This window comes from Sinohyriopsis cumingii, chromosome 10 (genome assembly GCF_028554795.1).
Source record: "Sinohyriopsis cumingii isolate HCF-2022 chromosome 10, ASM2855479v2, whole genome shotgun sequence".
Lineage (NCBI taxonomy): Eukaryota > Metazoa > Mollusca > Bivalvia > Unionida > Unionidae > Sinohyriopsis > Sinohyriopsis cumingii.
Genome location: NC_142970.1, coordinates 71,996,901 through 72,022,215, shown reverse-complemented (window position 1 = coordinate 72,022,215; position 25,315 = coordinate 71,996,901). Strand labels below are relative to the sequence as shown.

The following is a 25,315-nucleotide window of genomic DNA, read 5'->3' as shown; positions in this document are numbered from 1 at the left end:
TTTGTCCTAAAATGATGTTCCATTGACTTTATTTACACTGTCCTAAATTGATGTCCCAAGGACTGTATTTACTATGTCCTAAGATGATGTTCCATTGACTGAATTTAATTTGTCCTAAGATGATGTTCCATTGACTGTATTTAATTTGTCCTAAGATGATGTTCCATTGACTGTATTTAATTTGTCCTAAGATGATGTTCCATTGACTGTATTTACTTTGTCCTAAGATGTTGTTCCATTTGCTGTATTTACTTTGTGCTAAGATGATGCTCCATTGACTGCATTTATCCTAAGATGACGCTCCATTGACTGAATTTACTTCGTCATAAGATGATGTTCATTGACTGTATTTACTTTGTGCTAAGATGATGTTCCATTGTATTTACTTTGTCCTAAGATGAAGTACCATTGACTGTATTTACTTTGTCCTAAGATGATGTTCCATTGTCTGCATTTAATTTGTCCTAAGATTATGCTCCATTGACTGTATTTACTTTGTCCTAACATGATGTTCCATTGACTGTATTTTTTTTGGTCCTAAGATGATATTCCATTAAATGTATTTAATTTGTCCTAAGATGATGTTCCATTGACTGTATTTACTTCGTCATAAGATGATGTTCCATTGACTGTATTTACTTTGTGCTAAGATGATGTTCCATTGTATTTACTTTGTCCTAAGATGAAGTACCATTGACTGTATTTACTTTGTCCTAAGATGATGTTCCATTGACTGCATTTAATTTGTCCTAAGATGATGCTCCACTGACTGTATTTAATTTGTCCTAAATGATGTTCCATTGACTGTATTTACTTACCTTGTCCAAAGATGATGCACCATTTACTTATTTTGTCCTAAGATGATATTCCATTGACTGTATTTACTTTGTCCTAAGATGATGTTCCATTGAACATATTTAATTTGTCCCAAATGATGTTCCAGTGACTGTATTTAATTTGTCCTAAGATGATGTTCCATTGACTCTATTTACTTTGTCCTAAGATGTTGTTCCATTGACTGCATTTAATTTGTCCCAAAATAATGTTACATTAAATGTATTTAATTTGTCCTAAGATGATGTTCCACTGACTGTATTTAATTTGTCCCAAAATAATGTTACATTAAATGTATTTAATTAATCCTAAGATGATGAAACATTGACTATATTTACTCTGTACTGAGACGATGTTCCACTGACTGCATTTACTTTGTCCTAAGATTTTGTTGCATTGACAATATTAACTTTGTTCTTAGATGATATTCCATTAATTGTATTTACTTTGTCCTAAGATGGTGCTCCATTGACTGTATTTAATTCGTTCTATGATGATGTTCCATTGACCATATTTACTTTGTTCTAAAATGATGTTCCATTGACTGTATTTAATTTGTCCTAATATGATATTCCATTGACTGTATTTACTTTGTCCTAAGATGATGTTCTATTGACTTATTTACTTTGTCCTAATATGATGTTCCATTGGCCATGTTTGCTTTGTCCGAAGATGATGTTCCATTGATGATATTTACTTTATCCTAGGATGTTCCATTGACCACTTTATCCAAAGATGTTGTTCCTCTGACAATATTTATTTTGTCCCATGATGTTATTCGACTGACTATATTTACTTTGTTCCAAGATGTACTTTCAGTGTACATTTTAGTTGCAATATGTGGAAAGGTAATGGACTATGATTTATTGGGCTAGATACATTGAAAAGGGTAGCTCACTACACCTTGCTTAGCAGGGTCTTAGAGTGGATTTTGTGTTAGGAACCACAGTTAGGAGAAGATGGGTTAATTCAAAGGAATGGAATGATGAGACTTAAACTCATTATAAAATTAGCCAATATAAAGCTGCATGCCAAGCTTGCTTGATATCTGACGATCCTGGGTGCCTCAGCCTCTAATGTGTCTTATTAGGTGTGACCATACTGTGAGAGAGAATAGGCCTCCAAAATGGACAGCCAGGAACTGACATTCAAGCATGTACAAGCATGTGATGGTGACGATGAAATAAAATGAAATCATAGCACATTGGAAATCTAACCCTACAGGGTCAAGTCAGTATAAAACTGTATGCCAAATCTGGTTGAAATCAATCAAACCATTGGTGAATTTCTGTTGCAGATACCAAGTCTTGAGGCCAGGAAATCAGGGGGCATAACTCTGAAAATAGCTTGTGGAATGCTGATCATTCAAGGTCTCATCAATGTAAGGTTGTTGTTTTTTTTATCCAACAATCCTTCCAGACTTTGTATGAACCCTGTATCTTTCAATTCAAGGTCCTTTTTTCATCCAACAAGCCTTCTGGACTTTGTATGAACCCTCTATCTTTCAATTCAAGGTTTTAGCAACCATCAAATAAATTTAAAAGATGGTTACCCAGAAACTATAATAAATGTGCTTCCAAACTGTACATTATTATTTAATGATCTTGTTAACAAACCAACAATTAAACATAAATGTTTTAATATCAAAATTATTACTAAAACTCTAAGTCCCCAAATGAAATTTAACTCAAAATCTTACTTCCAATTTCAAAGATATACTTTTAAACTTTACTTTTATCAAGTTTTAAATATGAAATAAAAAATTAATGATGGTCACTCTGTTATAACCTACTCAAGAAAGGTGCTCTTATCTCTACACTCCAATACACAAGAGTTGTGTATGGTTTCATATTGTCCGGCACTGTCCAATAAGCATGGAGGGTGTTAGCTGAAGACTGGTAGTCAATATCCATCTGGCAAGGTATACGTTGGTCCTGCAATATACATTGTCAATATAAACACATTACAGACAGCTATAGGATTCATTATTTTTTGAAAATCAGCTAACTTCTTGTAAATCATGAAATGGTTATTAACACCAATGTAATAGTTCTGGAAATGGGACACTAACACCAATGTAATAGTTCTGGAAAATTAATAAAAATGTTCCTGAACAGCAGAGTACAGCTAAACCCCATTATTATATACTTTATTAAAATGTATTTTAATGTAACATGATGATATCATGGTTCCCACAATTTTACAATAAGTTCACCAATTTTCTGAAGTAATACAAAGTTTTAAGTCTAAAATAAAACAAAGTATGATTTAATAATTTGGCAGGATGTGTTGTGTTCTTGTTGCAAAAATGTCTTATCACTGCATCTTTCTTTGTATAAATACAGATGTTACATGTTTCTATCTGTGAATGTTCACCTCATTGGCTCAACTATCATGTACATATGGCCTAGCTATCTTGTATATATGGCCTAGATGTCTTGTACATAAGGCCTACCAATCATTTATATATGGCCTAGCTATCTTGTACATATAGCATAGCTACCATGTATATATGGCCTAGCTATCTTGTACATATGGCCTAGCTAGCATGTATATAAGGCCTAGCTATCTTGTACATATGGCCCAGCTATCATGTATATATGGCCTTGCTATCATGTATGTATGGCATAGCTATCATGTATATATGGCCTAGCTATCTTGTACATATTGCCTTCTTATCACGTATATATGGCCAAGCTAGCATGTATATATGGCCTAGCTATCTTGTATGTATGGCCAAGCATCATGTACATATGGCCTAGCTATCATGTATACATGGCCTAACTATCTTGTAAATATGGCCTAGCTATCATTTATATATGGCCTTGCTATCATGTACATTTGGATTAGCTTTCATGTATATATAGGTTCAGCTACCTTGTACATATGTCCTTGCTATCTTACACATATGGCCTATCCAGTGTTTAATTTTATCTACATTTGGCCTAGCTATCTTGTACATATGGCCTAGATATCATTTATATATGGCTTAGCTATCTTGTACTTATAGCCTAGATATCATGTATATATGGTCTAGCTATCATGTATATATGGCCTAACTATCGTGTATATATGGCCTAGCTATATTTTCCGTATGGCCTAGCTATCATGTATATATGGCTGAGCTATCTTGTAGATATTGCCTAGCTATGGTTTATATATGGTCTAGCTATTATGTATATATGGCCTAATTAGCATGTATATATGGCCTAGCTATCATTTATATATGGCCAAGCTTTCATTTATATATGGCCTAGCTATCACGTATATAAGGCCTAGCTATCTTGCACATATGGCCTAGCAATCATTCATATGTGGCCTAGCTATCATTTATATATGGCCTAGCTATCATGTATATATGGCCTAGCTATCTTGTATATATGGCCTAGCTATCATGTATATAAGGCCTAACTATCTTGCACATATGGCCTAGCAATCATTCATATGTGGCCTAGCTATCATTTATATATGACCTAGCTATCTTGTACATGTAGCCTAGCTATAATGTATATATGGCCTTGCTGTCATTTATATATGTACATTTGGATTCGCTTTCATGTATATATAGGTTCAGCTATCTTGTACATATTTCCTAGCTATCTTACACATATGGCCTAGCCAGTGTTTAACTTTATGCACCTATGTGCATCAGGGATGGAAAGCGGAGAAAATTGACATGCACATTTTGTTGCCATGCATTTTTTTTAAAGGCAAATGATTTGCTTTATGCAATAAGGATTTATTTAATATCCATTGCTTTGGATGAGGGATGGCATCATGTATATGAGCATAGGTATAGTCTGGTTCCCTGTTTCATATGCTCCCTGCATTGTACTCCTCTATATGGAGCATATGAAACTGGGAACCAGACTAGCATAGGCAATGTTATGATAAAGTAGCTTTCCCTAATCTCATCAGCTCTCATGCAATTTCCATCGACCTCAGCAAGATGTCATCCAGATGTTTAACCTCAATGCTTGTTGCACTAGAAAGTGATCTCTAGATTACAATGGCATGCATTAAGAATCTCTAACATTAATGAAACATGGAGAAAATAATTCCCTTGATTGGAATACAGCCCATCTATTGGGATTACCAGTATGACTTCTGATTGCATGACTGCAAAGACTGCAAAAGTGAAAAATCCTTTCATGACAGGGTTTAAGAATTTTCACATGTTGGACATTTTGAAAATAAATGTTATTTACAGAGAATGTCAAACAAATTCATTAGAAAAAGTGTGTTATTAACAATTATTATTGACGTGATTGTAAAATGTGGATTCAGTCATTTAACAGCCCAGTCCCCCTCCATGTTTTCTCAAAGTATAGCTTAAGTGGATCTGATCAAGTTTTTTAGGTCCCTCGGTAACTCGCACCTTCGTTTATAATGCAGTCTATGTTTGTGGACCCCATTGTGCCCGAATTATCGAGGGAGAGGTGTAGTAGCTTATGATTTCACAGATTAGGCACAAATCCATGTATCAAGGAGAGATCACTCTAACTGCGATCTAGTTGAGCAGATAACTTTTAGCTTTCTAGCTAAACATTTTAACCTGGAAGGGCTGGATTTGCTAGGTTACAAGTTGTTCTCCTGAGGTATTATTATTGGGCTACATATTTTGAAGAAGAATAAATGAGCCATGTTTGACAGCTGAAATTAATTTTTTGCACTAAAAATAATATGCCTGAAGGACACACGGTACTAATTATATGGAAGAACTGTGAACCAGTCTAGAAATGGGTGAAGAAATGATAGAGTATTTACAGGTTTGGTGGTCCATAATTGGTTAATAATGAAAATTAAAATTTTAGGAAAAATATCTTTTGAGAGCTTGTCCTATATGTAATGTAAAGAAAATATTGACAAATTTCTACTGATGCAATTTTAGCATTTTTACAGGCTTGACTCAGGAGTACTCAATACTGAAAGTAGCACCTGATTCATTTGGTGCAGAATCAATAACACGTGTTTCATGCACATGTATGTAAACAAATTGCCGCGGGTCATATGGTGTTCTCCACACATAAGCTTGCACCAAGGTTAGATGTGCACGAAAAATTATAGGTGTCATTATCAGCACCCATAAATTTTAAGTTATTGAATTTTGAATATGACAGTGTTTCCATATGTTTACCATTGGAGTGGAATTAGTACCATGAGTCCTGAAGAGCTTAACACAAAGTATTATTATGTAGTAAATGTAAGAAACACTGATATAAATCTTTAGTAGGTTGAACTTGATCATCAATGCAATGTACATCCACACTCACCCCACAAAGTAAGAAAGCATTGGCTGTTTGGGAAACACCAGGTCACTGACAGTGGAAAGCGGGTCAGCATTTAATACATTCCTTTTCTCACTGTGAAAAATAGGAATGGCTGTTGAGACCAAGTGACTGATAAATAAACTGACCGTTAATTGGGCACGTTTCACTGTACTATAGAAAAATATGAAATATTTTTGCAGAGAATTCATCATTGTATTGACTGAATACCAAATTTCACAGTTTTGTTTTGCAACGCCAATGAATCATAAACATACTTTCATGAAAATAAGTAATGTGTGTACTTACGTCTGTATGATGGGAGAACTTTTTGGAAGACAGACCTGTAATAAAACAAATATGGGTCACAATAATGTTCTTGTTAGTCAAAGTATCTTATGGTTTATGTTAAATTTCTTTAGAAATATTCCTTGTGTATTTTATATAGGATACAATCATGTTCTTTTCATTCACAAAGAATAACAAAATGAATTATCTAAGATGTAAACATGATCATCTGGGCATGTACCAGCCATTATTAAAATAACAACCAAGCAGTCCAACAAATGTGAAACTTTAAATTTTTGAAAATTGGGATTTGAAAATAAGAGTACTGTAAAGGTACATTACTCACATACATATCATGTGACAAAAAGTATTCTCATACTCCTATATGTAAAACTGTCTTTCACTGGTCAGATACTTGACCTTTTGAATCTGAAATCAATAGTGTCTTCCTTGCCTTAAATGACAGCCATCAATTCTATATGTAAAACTGTCTTTCATTGGTCAGATACTTGACCTTTTGATTCTGAAATCAATAGTGTCTTCCTTGCCTTAAACGACAGCCATCAATTCTATATGTAAAACTGTCTTTCATTGGTCAGATACTTGACCTTTTGAATCTGAAATCAACAGTGTCTTCCTTGCCTTAAATGACAGCCATCAATTCTATATTTAAAACTCTCTTTCACTGGTCAGATACCTGACCTTTTGAATCTGAAATCAACAGTGTCTTCCTTAATACCTTAAACGACAGCCATCAGTTCTATATGTAAAACTGTTTTTCATTGGTCAGATACTTGACCTTTTGATTCTGAAATCAACAGTGTCTTCCTTAATACCTTAAATGACAGTCATCAGTTTTATATGTAAAACTGTCTTTCATTGGTCAGATACTTGACCTTTTGATTCTGAAATCAACAGTGTCTTCCTTAATACCTTAAACGACAGCCATCAATTCTATATTTAAAACTCTCCTTCACTGGTCAGATACCTGACCTTTTGAATCTGAAATCAACAGTGTCTTCCTTAATACCTTAAACGACAGCCATCAGTTCTATATGTAAAACTGTCTTTCATTGGTCAGATACTTGACCTTTTGATTCTGAAATCAACAGTGTCTTCCTTAATACCTTAAATGGCAGCCATCAATTCTATATTTAAAACTCTCTTTCATTGGTCAGATACTTGACCTTTTGAATCTGAAATCAACAGTGTCTTCCTTAATACCTTAAATGACAGCCATCAGTTCTATATGTAAAACTGTCTTTCATTGGTCAGATACTTGACCTTTTGATTCTGAAATCAACAGTGTCTTCCTTGCCTTAAATGACAGCCATCAATTCTATATTTAAAACTCTCTTTCATTGGTCAGATACTTGACCTTTTGATTCTGAAATCAATAGTGTCTTCCTTGCCTTAAATGACAGCCATCAATTCTATATGTAAAACTGTCTTTCACTGGTCAGATACTTGACCTTTTGATTCTGAAATGAATAGTGTCTTCCTTGCCTTAAATGACAGCCATCAATTGTATATGTAAAACTCTCTTTCACTGGTCAGATACCTGACCTTTTGAATCTGAAATCAACAGTGTCTTCCTTAATACCTTAAACGACAGCCATCAGTTCTATATGTAAAACTGTCTTTCATTGGTCAGATACTTGACCTTTTGATTCTGAAATCAACAGTGTCTTCCTTAATACCTTAAATGACAGCCATCAGTTCTATATGTAAAACTGTTTTTCATTGGTCAGATACTTGACCTTTTGATTCTGAAATCAACAGTGTCTTCCTTAATACCTTAAATGACAGTCATCAGTTTTATATGTAAAACTCTCTTTCATTGGTCAGATACTTGACCTTTTGAATCTGAAATCAACAGTGTCTTCCTTAATACCTTAAATGACAGCCATCAGTTCTATATGTAAAACTGTCTTTCATTGGTCAGATACTTGACCTTTTGATTCTGAAATCAACAGTGTCTTCCTTGCCTTAAATGACAGCCATCAATTCTATATGTAAAACTGTCTTTCACTGGTCAGATACTTGACCTTTTGATTCTGAAATCAATAGTGTCTTCCTTAATACCTTAAATGACAGTCATCAGTTCTATATTTAAAACTCTCTTTCACTGGTCAGATACTTGACCTTTTGAATCTGAAATCAACAGTGTCTTCCTTAATACCTTAAACGACAGCCATCAATTCTATATGTAAAACTGTTTTTCATTGGTCAGATACTTGACCTTTTGATTCTGAAATCAACAGTGTCTTCCTTAATACCTTAAATGACAGTCATCAGTTTTATATGTAAAACTGTCTTTCATTGGTCAGATACTTGACCTTTTGATTCTGAAATCAACAGTGTCTTCCTTAATACCTTAAACGACAGCCATCAATTCTATATTTAAAACTCTCTTTCACTGGTCAGATACCTGACCTTTTGAATCTGAAATCAACAGTGTCTTCCTTAATACCTTAAACGACAGCCATCAGTTCTATATGTAAAACTGTCTTTCATTGGTCAGATACTTGACCTTTTGATTCTGAAATCAACAGTGTCTTCCTTAATACCTTAAATGGCAGCCATCAATTCTATATTTAAAACTCTCTTTCATTGCTCAGATACTTGACCTTTTGAATCTGAAATCAACAGTGTCTTCCTTAATACCTTAAATGACAGCCATCAGTTCTATATGTAAAACTGTCTTTCATTGGTCAGATACTTGACCTTTTGATTCTGAAATCAACAGTGTCTTCCTTGCCTTAAATGACAGCCATCAATTCTATATTTAAAACTCTCTTTCATTGGTCAGATACTTGACCTTTTGATTCTGAAATCAATAGTGTCTTCCTTGCATTAAATGACAGCCATCAATTTTATATGTAAAACTGTCTTTCACTGGTCAGATACTTGACCTTTTGAATCTGAAATCAATAGTGTCTTCCTTGCATTAAATGACAGCCATCAATTCTATATGTAAAACTGTCTTTCACTGGTCAGATACTTGACCTTTTGATTCTGAAATCAATAGTGTCTTCCTTGCATTAAATGACAGCCATCAATTCTATATGTAAAACTGTCTTTCACTGGTCAGATACTTGACCTTTTGATTCTGAAATCAATAGTGTCTTCCTTGCCTTAAATGACAGCCATCAATTCTATATTTAAAACTCTCTTTCACTGGTCAGATACCTGACCTTTTGAATCTGAAATCAACAGTGTCTTCCTTAATACCTTAAACGACAGCCATCAGTTCTATATGTAAAACTGTCTTTCATTGGTCAGATACTTGACCTTTTGATTCTGAAATCAACAGTGTCTTCCTTAATACCTTAAATGACAGCCATCAGTTCTATATGTAAAACTGTTTTTCATTGGTCAGATACTTGACCTTTTGATTCTGAAATCAACAGTGTCTTCCTTAATACCTTAAATGACAGTCATCAGTTTTATATGTAAAACTGTCTTTCATTGGTCAGATACTTGACCTTTTGATTCTGAAATCAACAGTGTCTTCCTTAATACCTTAAATGACAGCCATCAGTTCTATATGTAAAACTGTCTTTCATTGGTCAGATACTTGACCTTTTGATTCTGAAATCAACAGTGTCTTCCTTGCCTTAAATGACAGCCATCAATTCTATATTTAAAACTCTCTTTCATTGGTCAGATACTTGACCTTTTGAATCTGAAATCAACAGTGTCTTCCTTAATACCTTAAATGACAGCCATCAGTTCTATATGTAAAACTGTCTTTCATTGGTCAGATACTTGACCTTTTGATTCTGAAATCAACAGTGTCTTCCTTGCCTTAAATGACAGCCATCAATTCTATATGTAAAACTGTTTTTCACTGGTCAGATACTTGACCTTTTGATTATGAAATCAATAGTGTCTTCCTTGCCTTAAATGACAGCCATCAATTCTATATTTAAAACTCTCTTTCACTGGTCACTTACCTGACCTTTTGAATCTGAAATCAACAGTGTCTTCCTTAATACCTTAAACGACAGCCATCAATTCTATATGTAAAACTGTCTTTCATTGGTCAGATACTTGACCTTTTGAATCTGAAATCAACAGTGTCTTCCTTAATACCTTAAACGACAGCCATCAGTTCTATATGTAAAACTGTCTTTCATTGGTCAGATACTTGACCTTTTGATTCTGAAATCAACAGTGTCTTCCTTAATACCTTAAATGACAGCCATCAGTTCTATATGTAAAACTGTCTTTCATTGGTCAGATACTTGACCTTTTGAATCTGAAATCAATAGTGTCTTCCTTGCCTTAAATGACAGCCATCAATTGTATATGTAAAACTGTCTTTCACTGGTCAGATACTTGACCTTTTGATTGCCATACGGAAAAACATTAAAAAAATGATAGGCCAACAGAATCTTCTCCCACAGATATGGGCAGCATAGGGAATGTTGGAAATGAGCGTAACATGAGTCTTAATTGCTATGACTCTGTTACAAATCATGGAACTGGTAATTTTACCAGATCTCAATAAAAGAATATAAATGAAATGTAGAATACATGCAGGTGAAATATACAATGAATACATTCTGAAGCAGAAAAAAATGGACAACATAAATGCAAAATGCAGAAGAATGTATGATGAACTAAACACAAATGCATTTCATTAATGGATTTGAAAATGAAATATTTTCAAGCGTCTGCTTTGTTTCTAAGGTCAAAAGCCCTTTCATTGGAAAATCCTGGATCAGATTCTTAACCAAAAAAATTTAATAATTTGTTCATGTCCAGACAGATATAACAACTGCCACAGATGTGATGAATATTATCACCAGTAGTTGTATCTGTAATTTAAGTGAAATGAAATAATAAAAAAATTGACAACTTTAAAACATTTTATTTACATTACTTTCAGTATTGGTTACCTTTCTATTAATCATAAATTAAATGGTATATTTTGTATTTCATTCATTTGAAATATGAAAGCAATGGTTTTCTCCTTTTAACCTTCATGCAAACTGAAAACTGACCTCAGTAAATGCATTTCCAGTTCATTCCAAATTATTGTAATTGAAGGAAAATGATGAATGATTGAATGATGCAAAAGCCAAAATCATAAATCATTTTTAAGACTGTAAATATAATGCATAGAGGATATTTAATTTTGTTAGTAGATTAAGCATGTATTTCTTTCATAAGTGGAAACCTTTGCCACTTGTGATAAAATTTTCACAAGTGAAATAGATTTCTTAAATCTACTCGTACCCTTCACCAAGAATCGTGATTCCAGATATAACAGTTTTATACAGGAGGAAACAATCTGATGCAGATAAGAGCTAAATTCAAAACCACAACATAAGCCAGTAAAATGTGAAATGTAGGTCACAGTTACCTTCTGTAGTTGTAAAGGTGTTGTACTAATATGGATGAATACACTCATCTATTTGGATTAGGTATGACCAGAGCTTGTGACTGAACACAATAAAAGTGAAATATGCGTCACGGTGATCTTCTTTTGTTATGAAGGTGTAGAAACTAATCATAATGCATCCACTAACCAAGTTTCATGATTCTAGGTATAACATTTAAGTATGCAGGGTGCCAAATTTGGTCATAAGCAATATGCAAAATATAAAAATGCAACATTGTAGCTATAACGGGCCATAAATCCATTGCTGTGATATAAAAAGTCATCAGATGAAACACTGCAGGATATTCGCAACACTCAAGAATGAAGAACATCTCAACTCGTTTAAGGCTGACTTGTTTAAGGTCAACTCGTTTAAGGCTGACTCATTTAAGGCTGACTCATTTAAGGCCGACTCATTTAAGGCTGGCTCATTTAAGGCTGACAAATTTAAGACTATCTCGTTTAAGGCTGAGTCATTTTAGGCTGACTCATTTAAGGCCATATCATTTAAGGCTGACTCATTTAAGGCTGACAAATTTAATGCTGACTCGTTTAAGGCTGACTCATTTAAGGCCTACTCATTTAAGGCTGACTCATTTAAGACCAATTCATTTAAGGCTGACTCGTTTAAGGCTGACTCATTTAAGGCCAACTCATTTAAGGCTGACTCATTTAAGATCAATTCATTTAAGGCTGACTCGTTTAAGGCTGACTCATTTAAGGCAAACTCATTTAAGGCTGACTCATTTAAGGCAGACTCGTTTAAGGCCAACTCATTTAAGGCTGACATGTTTAAGGCCAATGAAAACCCCAAACCAGCCGGATAAATCTGTGCCACCAAAGGAAAACTGCCCTGAACATGTGAGTCTTGAACAATCCATTATAAATCTACTCACAAATTGAAAAACTGTCTTTTTACCATTAAAATAGGCTAGTGTTGTAGAATGTCAAAAGTGATTCTTAACATTTGATTGTTCTGTTAATCAGTTTGATTCATTTTCTCAGGACTAAATGAACTTTTTTGTGGGAATTGATATTTCTTTATTAAGTAGTTTCTGTAAAAAGAAATAAATCTGTGTTAAAATATTTACTTATTCTTGTATTCACCTGACACAGTTATGCTCTCTATCTCTCATTTGAGACACAAAATCACAGGCATGGTGTTTTTTTCATGCTACAAACTGATACATTTTTTTGTTTTTTTTTACTGCCAGCAAGAGGAGTACTCTACTGCCAAGCACCACTGAAGTAAATCATTAATATTCCACTTGGTAACCAGCACCACTGAAGTCAGTCATCTGTATTCTACTTGGTAACCTACACCACTCAAGTCAGTCATCAATACTCTACTTGATAACCAGCACTACTGAAATCAGTCATCAATATTCCACTTGGTAACCAGCACCACTCAAGTCAGTCATCAATATTTCACTTGGTAACCAGCACCACTCAAGTCAGTCATCAACATTCCACTTGGTAACCAGCACCACTGAAGTCAGTCATCAATATTTCACTTGGTAACCAGCACCACTGAAGCCAGTCATCAACATTCCATGTCATAAAGTCCATCTGATTCAGTGGAATACTAGTTATTGGTAAACTACAACTTAGCTATGATGAATTTAGAACACGTTGAAACAAGGCACAAGAAAGCCAGTAATACAATGAGGATCACATAGACCTATTTTTGCAATGAGAGTGTAGTATTCATCAAAATGCATTCTTCACCAAGTGTCATGATTCCAGATAAAATATTATATTTATACAGTGTCAAAACAGCTGAATCAAAACAAAGAATGTACAAGTAATGTATCATGTACAAAGTTTGTCCCCTTAGCCCTCACCACTGGTGTAGGTTCTATGAAACCCACTCAAACTGGTGTATAGGGCCTAGGAAGAAAGCACGATCATGATCTTCAGTAAGACTGTATATATGTTGTATATGTTGCATTTACACCAATGCTAGGGCTAATAACATAACTCCAGATGTGAGCAAAAAATAAAAACATATGTTAAAAAGCACACATGGGCATTCAAGTAATTTTGTAGACAAAATAAGTGCATATAAATGTATAAAACAAAAACAATGTCTGATATGTCACATATATCCACGGAATGATGTCATGTGCTTGAAGCAACATAGACAGCACATGATTTATCTACCCCTAAGGTAGAATGGATTTAAGTCAAACAGGTAAAAAGCTCAGGATGACTATCTCAGTAAGTGAGATAGTCAGACAAACATAAGGCAGATTGTCAGATATATAAAGATAAGTGATGAATATAAAATTTAATGTAGAAAATAAAACTACCTGTTCCATTACAAGGGACTCCATCTTTGATAATGATGGCACCGAAATTGGCACCAACCTGTACAACCATCACCCCATCAGATGACACTACTATGTTACCAGCACTGGAACTTGCTTTTATGCTTACATAGTATTTCTGAAGAGAAAAGAACAATGTTGCTGTTATTGACTGATGATGTATCTTATAGTGGGAACTTTTCATATAGATATACACAGTGTGACCCCATATAACATGATGGTCTGGGTCCATAGAATTTGATCATGTTATATACCAAACCATGTTATAACCAACCAAGTCTATTTGCTGAAGAAAATGATGCATGTAACATAAAAGTAGATGGAGCTGGGGGGGGGGGTAATAAAAGTGGGTGCAAAAAAAAGTGCTTCACTGGCACAGTTACCATCTTAAATGAGTATATATCAAATGGAAATATGCATGCAGTGAAAACAGAGACAGTGCATATGTAATATTTTCCATTAGTACATGTACATGTATACTGTTTATGTATTCATGTCTAAGGTATTGCATGAACAGTATCAACACCATGTTGTCAACTGCCAATCTCGTCACATGGAGTGAATCCACAATACATGTAATTCCACTGAAAATTTGTACAGACTTTAAATATTTGACAATTTTCTCACAGATCATTATTATGTGTCTGAATTCAACGAAGATCAAGATGAAGCAAATTTACAGCTCATCCCAAGGTCAATATATGGTGTCTGAATAAATTTCATGCTGCTAAAATTTTCTCATCTGCAAATTATAGTATTTTATTGTAGGGCCTAACTGGAAATTGCCTCGGACATTCGCCTCGGCCAAATATCCCGTTTTTCGGTACTAATCGGAAGTTGTTTTGTTGTTGTAGGGTTTAACGCCATTTTTCAGCACATGATAGGCTATACATGGCAGCCAGTATTAATGGTGGAGGAAGAACCCGGGAAAACCCCGGAAAGAATCACCGACCCACGAGAAGCTACTGGCATGCTTTCTCACATACCCACATTGGCTGAATCCGAGACTCGAACCCACGCAGACAGAGGTGAGATGGCAGTGATCCATAACGGAGAGCGCTTTAGACCACTTGGTCACTCAGGGCCCCCTATTTGGAAGTATTTGCCTTGGTAAATAATACGCGCACAAATGGTTACAAGTAAAATAATTCAATAAATATCAAACTTTTAAAAAAAGTTTTTTAATAATAATAATTTAGTTAAAAATAAATTATAATTACACAAACAGTTAACATTCCATTGGACTTCATGAATCATGATTGATTATAATTTATTTAACTCAATTTCCTTTAGTAATTTCACTAGCATTCCCCAGGTGGCGTAACTTTTCTGCTTCCGGTAAATATTTGAGTGTAGAGATGCCATTTCTAAAAAAAATCTTAACAAAATTTAATTATTACGTATTCAAAATAAAATTAATAAATAATAAATATATATATTAAAATACTCATCGAAAAATGTCTGCTCCGAAATTAAGTAGCAAGATTTTGAACTTTTTCGCTATAAATGCTGTGGACGAATCGAAGGCAAATTGTGATGTCTGCAATGAAAGGCTAACACGAGGCGGCAAAAATGCTTGTTCGTATGGAACTTCAACTCTAATAAATCACCTTCGATCCTTCCATCACTCTTTGTATGACGAATACACCAGATCCACAGAGAGCCACAAAAGAAAGAGAGATGATGAAGAAGATTTAAAGAGGAAACACTCAAAGCAAGGTAACCTCGATTACTTTATAGAGAAAATGACACCATTCGAACAAAATGATCCATGCAAGCATGCAATAACTAAATCAATAGGAGAAATGACAGCAGTTGATATGCAACCGTTTTGTTTGGTTGAAGATATTGATATAAATGGTGACCCCCAGACTTTCCACATGGTTTCAGACTAAAATTTTTCGTCTTATAGGCGATATATACGGTACAGGAAAAGTTAAAGCTTCGCATACGATAATGAAACGGTACTCTCCGGAGTCGCACCTACTACTCAGTTCATGCCTGGATCTGGCAAATAGTACATCCAAATACTTGGATTCGGTACTCAGTGAAAATTATCTACTTGGTTAGGCCCTATTTTATTGTTTATGGAAAATGGATTGACTTTTAGCTGCTTTCTTTTACTGTCATATTTACTTTTAGCAAACTCAATCATGTACTGCAACTGATGAATTCAAACACCAGGCTTAATCCTGTTCAGGACATTCAATCTTCTCTTTAATGGTAAAAGCTTTGTTTCCATGTCCTGTTATCTAGTGAAAAGGTCTGCTAATTAACACTTTTATACCTATATGTTTGAATTACTACAGCAAAAATAATTTTCAATCAATAATGGGGTCATCCTTATAAAGAATGGACAAAATTATTCACTGGTCAACTGATTGTGTCTAACAAGACTGCCAAGCCATGTACATATGTTGGCAGCTGACATTTTGCTGTTTTATAAATTGTTGCCCAATAACTTGAACAAGTTTTAGCTCTGCAATTGATTTGATGATTAGCAATGTACTTAAATTAATTGATTTATAAATTCAGTTGTGAATCTTTTATCAAGCACTGCATTAATTGCTGTGTACGCAGTTTGAATTAGAACCAAGATATGTTAGATATTGTTTGAGCAATGGTAGTACAGAGAATGCATTGAAGACAAACACAAAGCAATGGTTGTACACAGAATGAATTGAAGACAAACACAAAGCAATGGTTGTACACAGGATGCCTTGAAGACAAACACAAAGCAACGGTTGTACAAAGAATGCATTGAAGAAAAACACAAAGCAATGTTTGTACACAGAATGCATTGAAGACAAACACAAAGCAACAGATGTACAGAGAATGCACTGAAGCAAAACACAAAGCAACAGTGGTACACAGAATGCATTGAAGACAAATTCAAAGCAACTGTTGTACACAAAATGCATTGAAGACAAACAAAGCAATGGTTGTACATAGAATGCATTGAAGAAAAACACAAAGCAACGGTTGTACACAGAATGCCCTGAAGTCAAACACAAAGCAACGGTTGTACTTAGAATGCAGTGCTGCCATTTCTCAACATTAAATTAAGATCAAAGTTCTCAAAAGGTCCAACCATTTCTTCAGACACTCATATTTCTGATGTTTATTTTGGCACAAAAGTTCAAGAAATTGGTGAAATTTTAAAATTTCATGAGTCATGCCACCTTCATTTTATATTCAAATTTGTACATGATCTCTTCCCCCAAATGATACAACTTTTTACATGTTATTTTCTGTACTTTTAAGAAGACAATTTTTGGGGGAATGAGATAAGTACATGTGTGTGAAATTTCAGGAGCAATGCCATGATCATCTTATATTTAAATTCATACTTTGATCTCTTCCACAAAATAATAACAAACATTTTACACGTTATTTGTTTGTATTTTTAAGCAAAATAAATATTTTTCATGTACAACAAGATTACATAAGAAATTTTGGGAGCCACACCAAAATAATGTTACATCTGTTATAATGCAGCATGTTATGGCAGGGTCACAACATATATATATATACACACCTCTCCCCCGATAACCTGCGCACATCAGGGTCCATAAACATTGACCGCACTATAAGTGAGGCAAGAGTTATCAAGGGAACTATAAAAAGAAGCCAGAACCAATAAAGAAATCGACATAACAACAAATGGGGTAGGGGTGGGTTGGCAGGTTATAGTGTTGAATACTCAATTTATAATCATGCTGAGATTGACTGTGAATAAATATCTCTTCATAACGGTGTACTTTGTTTATTTTTTTCTCATAGAGCAACATTAACGTCAGGTTAAATTACAGTATATTGAGGAGATCATCAAAAACATTATTCCACATGGTTTCCATTCACTTAACACGTGTACCACTTCACACATTGTGTACTACATCACTAATTTGTGTGTTGAATTGGATACATTCTAGTTTTTTTTGTTTGATCCAACTTAGAGGTTTTTTTTTAAATACAAAAGATCAACACTCTTTTTGAGAAACATTGATGAAACAAACAAACGAACGAACAAAAACAAGATGGATGGATGGACGGATGGACAGACAGACAGACAGACAGATAGATAGATATATAGATAGATAGATTTCATTGTGGTAGAAGTACAATGAAAATCACAAGGGTTAATCATTACCAACACAAATTTAATGGGTCTACAAACTGAAAACGATGTAAATTTGAACATGATAATACTTGCCATTTGTGACATGCTTGACAAATATAACTTAACATTTAGAAAAAAAATCACTTAATTTTATGTGTGTTACTCTTTGATTTCTCTGGCGTCGAAAAATCCTGCAAATTTCTCAACTGTATGATTTTCAACATTTTGGGTCTCCAGCCTCCATATGACAATATTAAAAGATTTGATTGCTTCCTGTGCAGAGGGGGGAGGTGGTGCAACATCTGCATCTGCATCACTCTCAACACTTGTGGTACTCCAGTTGGAATCATCTTCTGCTGAAAATTTGTTTGCATTTTTTCAACTGACATGTATTCGGCTGTGGGACAGTCATTGTCAGCACAAATCCACTCCTCCATATCATCAAGAGAAACGCCCATCTCAGGACCATGAGTCTGTACAAATTTCTCCCAAACAGCCTCTGCATTAATGACATTGGTTTCACTGAAACTTTCAAAGTCACTATCATTGTCACTGTCTCTGTTACTGTTTTGCTTTACGTCAAAAGGCAGCTCGAAGACCCTTAATCCAGCACCCCTCTATGATCTTAGCAGTGATTGCTTTCCAAGCCTGACCACCCTTGAATACAGCCTCTTTTAAATTCACACTCTTGAGAAAGGTTGTAACACCTTCTCTACTGTCCAGCATTGACTGTATTAACAGCCGACAGTAATTATGTTTAAAAGTGCTGATAATTCCTTGATCCAGTGGCTGGATAATATATGTTGTATTTTTAGGGAGATATTCCACCTGGATCTTTCCATCGCTTGTGACAAGTGAATTAGCGGGGTGGGGGGCGGGTGGGCAATTATTCAGTAAAAGGAGTGCTTTCTCCTCTAAGCCCATTGATCGCTGGTGGTTTCTCACTTCACCATTATGAACCCTATCTATGATGCACAGCTTTTCAGTCACTGAGTATGCCTTTCACTTGATTCATTTACTCTCCATGGTCACATTTACAAATGATTAAGACACATTACTGATTTGTAATATATATACTTTAATGATGCTAAGTACATAAAAGTGTGAAACCATTTTTGATTGGTCAAAGAAGATGAATTTTGATAAAGGTAGTGACCACAAGAACTTATGCTCAGATTTGCATGCCTTTGAATTGTTTCTTTTACCTCCCTTGCTTGATTTGATACAAAAAGACATATTCAATGTGATAAAACAACACAGGTCTCTTTTAATTGATTTTTAATGCAACAAACACTTCCCCAAGTTGTTGATCAAAAACAAAGCCGGCATGTAATTAGGTTCTCACATAAGTTCTCACAGGTTTTGATGTGACGGTCGACTGACTCTTTTCATGTTTACATAGAACAGAATATGTTGCAAATATAATGTTTACAATGAAACGGAATTAAAGGATTAGAACGTGACTTTCACATAGCAAGAAATTTAATTGGTGTTTATTTTATTCTCTGTTGTCACCTGTTAGCATTTACCAGAAGTTTTCATTGATTGATGTTTCACAAGACTGTTTATTTACAGTGTATTGACAACTATTTATTATAAAAAAAACTTACATAATATATGATATCATATTTAAAACTTGCAAATTTCACAATATGGATTTTATCTTTTCGAGCATTAATCACCATTTTCAATGACAAAATGAGCGATGTATCAAGGTTTAATTTATCATTTTTTATCGTAATTTTTTCATGTTCAGCATATTTTAAAGATATTTAAAATATATTTTCTTTGGAGAAAAAAATCGGGAGCCACACCGGATTATGAGTTATTGGGGCATGAGTTATCGAGGAAGTGGTGTGTACATATATATATATATATATATATATATATATATATATATATATATATATATATATATATATATATATATATATATATATATATATTTTATAAAAAGAAAACAAAAGCAGAACTTTCTGACTTTCTGCAGTCAATACAGACCTGGTACATGTTCAAATTCAGACCCTCAAATGTTGCAGAAGTTCCATTGACTGACCGGAAACCTCTAACATCTGTCCCATTGGGCATAGTTCCCAGAGCAATACTGAAGCTGATGTCCAGGTGGGGATGATAAAATCCTGACCAGGTTGCAGCAATTTTCACACGGTTGACCTGGAAATCTATGTCTTGTAGGTCCTATAAAACAGGGCAATATCAATGAATGAATGAATATTATATTATATTAATTTCAATCACAAGAATGCTACAAATGCTGTAACTCCATTTGCTATAGCGTCATTACCACGAAAGAAACTTATGCAAGTGAACAGCTGGCATTTTTATACCATATATACCAATGATAATTACCATCTTTAATTAAAAGAAGGAATGAAAATACAGGACAGGCAGCAAATGTGTCCTTAAAAACTAATTCAGAATACATGTTTTATAATAAACAATACTAAATTCTTTACGAGTTGACAATTAGGGAATAAGGTCGGATATACAAAGATGGGAAAATAGTTGCCACATTTATGGTACCATGAGGCTGGCTATTTTGGTACCTTTAGTTCAACAAAATTGGGAATCCTTTATTTGCCATTCAATTGCTGGTGGTTGAATAACACACAATAGTGTAGAACGTGGTTTCTTTGAATTACAGCGGAGGGCCAATCATTTTCACAAAATAGTTGCATGGATAAGGATTAACTTTTAATCAGTCTTGCTGGCTTTCTTGCTTGTTTATTTAAGACTATTCTTTAGCTATTGTGCAGTTTGACCACAGCTGACCATAATATGAAAACAGGGCATGTCGTGGGGGAAAATAGGGCACGTCACAGGGAGAAACGGCGAGTCTTTTTGTGAATTTCATGCATATTGGACCAGGAAGATCGATCAATATTTAGTGAAAACAAGACTGTCAAAATGCCATGAAAAGCCTCCTGATTTTAGGTCCAAATCTCTATTTTTTTTATTCAGTCTTCCTACTTGACTTTCGAAAAGTTCATAGGTATGCCTTAAACACTGTTTTACAAAAGTATGGTAATCGTGCTAATATTAAGGAATAAAAGGCAATTACACAACAATGTACTTGTATAGTTACTGGTCAAAATTCCCTCTTGTCACAAGCCAGTTTCAGGGTTTTAATGTTTAACTGGCCTGTACTTCTGTCGCAAAATGAAAGAAATTTGCTGAATATCAACATAGGAGACACCGAAACATCAAGCTTTCCATTGTGTGGAAAGTTATGATGTTTGTTCAGCTAAAACACAGAACAAAAACTGATTGATGTTGATCCTAGAATTTTAACCTTTATTGTTACCACTCTTCGTGAGCATGTAAATTATGATAGTTATGTGCCTTGTACAATTAAACATATGTACCTTTTTAAAAATATTACCTCAATTTGTAGGATCGCTTATATCATTGAAAATGAATAACTTGTGAGCACATGATTCAACATAAATGAAACAGCTTTAAGGACTAGCAGAAATGTTTTCTGGAAGAATGCAATTTGATTGAAACAATGAATAAAGCAAATTCTGCATCTATGTTTGGGAATAAGCAAGGATTTAAGTGACGCTATGCACACTTTGCACTGCATAAGCACCATACATTATTGTTCAGCATAGTCTCACTGGTAAACTCAACCGGCACGCAAATTATGAAGTCTGTATTTACCTTTATTTAACTTCATGTTGGAGAAATCAGAAAATATGCACATGCAAAATAATAACAAAATCAGTCATAGTACTTTATAACATTTTAACAATTGTTATTCTTTTTTACATGCATATGTCTTAGGACATGGAATAAATTATTGTTTCATATCCCAAGATTTACAGCCATTACAGTAGTCAACAAAAAGACCTAAAAACTGTCAAGTTTAGACATTGGCCTGTGGATAAGCCGACCCCCTTCTTCCAGGCCTTTATTTTTTCTTAAATTATTTGGCTAATATGCGAGTTTATACGGTAAGTGTAGATTCTAACTTACATGTATGCCTAGACTTTAAATGCAGATTATAACTTACTTGTATGTCTATATTTTAAGTAGAGATTATAACTTACATGTATGTCTATATTTTAAGTAGAGATTATAACTTACATGTCTATATTTTAGGTATAGATTCTAACATACATGTATGATTATATTTTAAGTGTAGATTCTAGCTTACATGTATGTATAGACTTAAGTATAGATTTTAACTTACACGTATGTCTAGACTTAAAATTGATATTCTAACTTATATATACATCAAGGCAAAGTCTAGATTCAAACAATTAAACCCACAAAATAAAGCCAGATTGCATGAGATTTTAAGTAGACTTAAGTCTGACAAATTAATTGTCACATATCTACACTTAAGATACTCTACTTTCATTGATAAAACTGGACCCAATTCTATCAACTTGTACTGATGATCAAGTCTGGACTTTGGATTATTATTATTATTATTATTACTATTATTATTATTCTAAAGCTAACAGCATATAATAAACCAAACAACATGTAAATGCCAAAATAAAATTAAACTTATGAACATATAGATTAACAGATGGATGAAAAGTAACACTACATTTAATAATATTCTAGTACTTGAGAATGTGATGTAACACTAAAAAAAAATGCTCTAGTACCTAAGACTGAAATAACACTACACAGATTAATACTCTAATACCTAAGAATATGAGGTAACACTACACAGATTAATACTCTAATACCTGAGAATGTGAGGTAACACTACACATAATAATACTCCAGTACTTGAGAATGTGAGGTAACACTACACAGAATAAACCTCCAGCACCTGAGAATGTGAAGTAACATTACATAGAGTAATGCTATCTCTCGTAACTGAGAATGTGAGGTAACACTACACAAAATAATACTCCAGTACCTGAGAATGTGAGGTAACAATACACATAATAATACTCTCTCTAATACTTGAGAATGTGAGGTAACACTCTATAGAATAACACTCCAGTACCTGAGAATGTGAAGTAACACTACATAGAATAATGGTCTAGTACCTGAGAATGTGAGGTAACATCACACCGAATAATACTTTGGTACCTTAGAATGCGAGGTAACACTACGCAATATAAAACACAAGCACCTGAGAATGTGAAGTAACACTACACAGAAAAATACTCTCTCTAGTACCTGAGAATGTGAGGTAACACTACACAGAATAAGACTCCTGTACCTGAGAATGTGAGATAACACTACACACAATAATATTCCAGTACCTAAGAATGTGAGGCAACACTACACAGAATAAGGACCAGTACCTGAGAATGTGAGGTAACACTACACAGAATAATACTCCAGTACCTGAAAATGTGAGGTAATACTACACAGGATAAGGACCAGTACCTGACATTGTGAGGTAACACTAAACAGAATAATACTTTCTCTAGTACCTTAGAATGTGAGGTGACACTACACAGAATAATACTCCAGTACCTGAGAATGTGAGGTAACACTACACAGAAAAAATACTCCAGTACCTGAGAATGTGAGGTAACACTACACAGAATAATACTCCAGTACCTGAGAATGTGAGGTAATACTACACAGAATAAGGACCAGTACCTGAGAATGTGAGGTAACACTACACAGAATAATACTGAAGTACCTGAGAATGTGAGGTAATACTACACAGAATAATACTCCAGTCCCTGAGAATGTGAGGTAACACTACACATAATAATGCTCTAGTACCTGAGAATGTGAGGTAGCACTACACAGAAAAAATATCCAAGTACCTGAGAATGTGAGGTAATACTACATAGAATAAGGACCATGCATAAATATGTCAGTACCTAAGAATGTGAGGTAACACTACAGATAATAATACTCCAGTATCTAAGGGGATGTCCATTAATTATGTCAACAATTTTTAGGCAATTTTTTACCCCCCCCCCCCTTGTCAACAACTGTCAAACTTTTAGTGACCCCATAATAAAATTTTACCCCCCTACAAACTAACAATATTTTATATGGCTGGCTTTTATGCTAAATATAGAATTAGATGCTATTTAATAGAAGTCCATGGATAGCTATACTATTTAGATGTCTATGGCTCAGTGCAGTCCTTGAATTTAGTAACAGCTTCCCTTAAAAATCTGTCTACAGTCTACAATCTACATTGAATAAAAACAAAATATGATGATGCAAGACTATGACTTCCTTGGCAAGAGCTCAACGGTTTAGAATTAAACTGGTGGGCTATTGACGGGCAAGAGAGTGTGTGCCATACCAATGCACCAACTAATTTCCTATTTTTTGATTTATTAAATTTATTGTAAAAAATAACATTGTTGATGTCAATTTATCTTGAACTCCCCCTTCCCCCATGTCAACAATTGTCAAACTTCTTCAAACCCCCTTCCCCCCATTTTGTTGACATAATTAATGGACGACCCCTTTAAAGAATGTGAGGAAACACTACACAGAATAATACTCCAGTACCTGAGAATGTGAGGTAGCACTAAACAGAATAATACTAGCACCACATAGAATAATACTCCAGTGCCAAAAATGTGAGGTAACACTATACAGAATAATGCTCTAGTACCTGAGAATATGAGGTAATACTACACAGAATAATACTCCAGTACCTTAGAATGTGAGGTAGCACTACACAGAATAAAATTCCAACACCTGAGAATGTGAGGTAGCACTACACATAATAATACACCAGTACCTGAGAATGTGAGGTAGCACTACACAGAATAATAATCCAGTACCTGAGAATGTGAGGTAGCACTACACAGAATAATAATCCAGTACCTGAGAATGTGAGGTAGCACTACACAGAATAATAATCCCGCACCTGAGAACATGAGGTAACACTATACAGAATAATACTCTAGTACCTTAGAATGTGAGGTAGCACTACACAGAATAATACTCTAGTACCTATGAATGTGAGGTAGCACTACACAGAACAATACTCTAGTACCTGAGAATGTGAGGTAGCACTACACAGAATAAAATTCAGCACAAGAGTGTGAGGTAACACTCCATAGAATAATACTCTTACTACTCTGATTATTCAAGAATGTAAAGGCAGCAT

General features: G+C 34.4%; 1 protein-coding gene across 1 annotated transcript in view; it reads right to left on the bottom strand.

The window, feature by feature from the left end:
- The window catches only part of LOC149790377 (uncharacterized), a 280,245-nt gene that overhangs the window by 102,260 nt on the left and 152,670 nt on the right, over nucleotides 1-25,315 (bottom strand). Inside the window, exons 24-27 of the mRNA XM_089972426.1 lie at nucleotides 20,233-20,427; nucleotides 14,094-14,229; nucleotides 6,411-6,445; nucleotides 2,627-2,768 (exon numbers count right to left, since the gene is read on the bottom strand). Of these exons, the coding sequence (XP_089828552.1) occupies nucleotides 2,627-2,768; nucleotides 6,411-6,445; nucleotides 14,094-14,229; nucleotides 20,233-20,427 (508 nt within the window). The remainder of the gene's footprint in view (nucleotides 1-2,626; nucleotides 2,769-6,410; nucleotides 6,446-14,093; nucleotides 14,230-20,232; nucleotides 20,428-25,315) is intronic.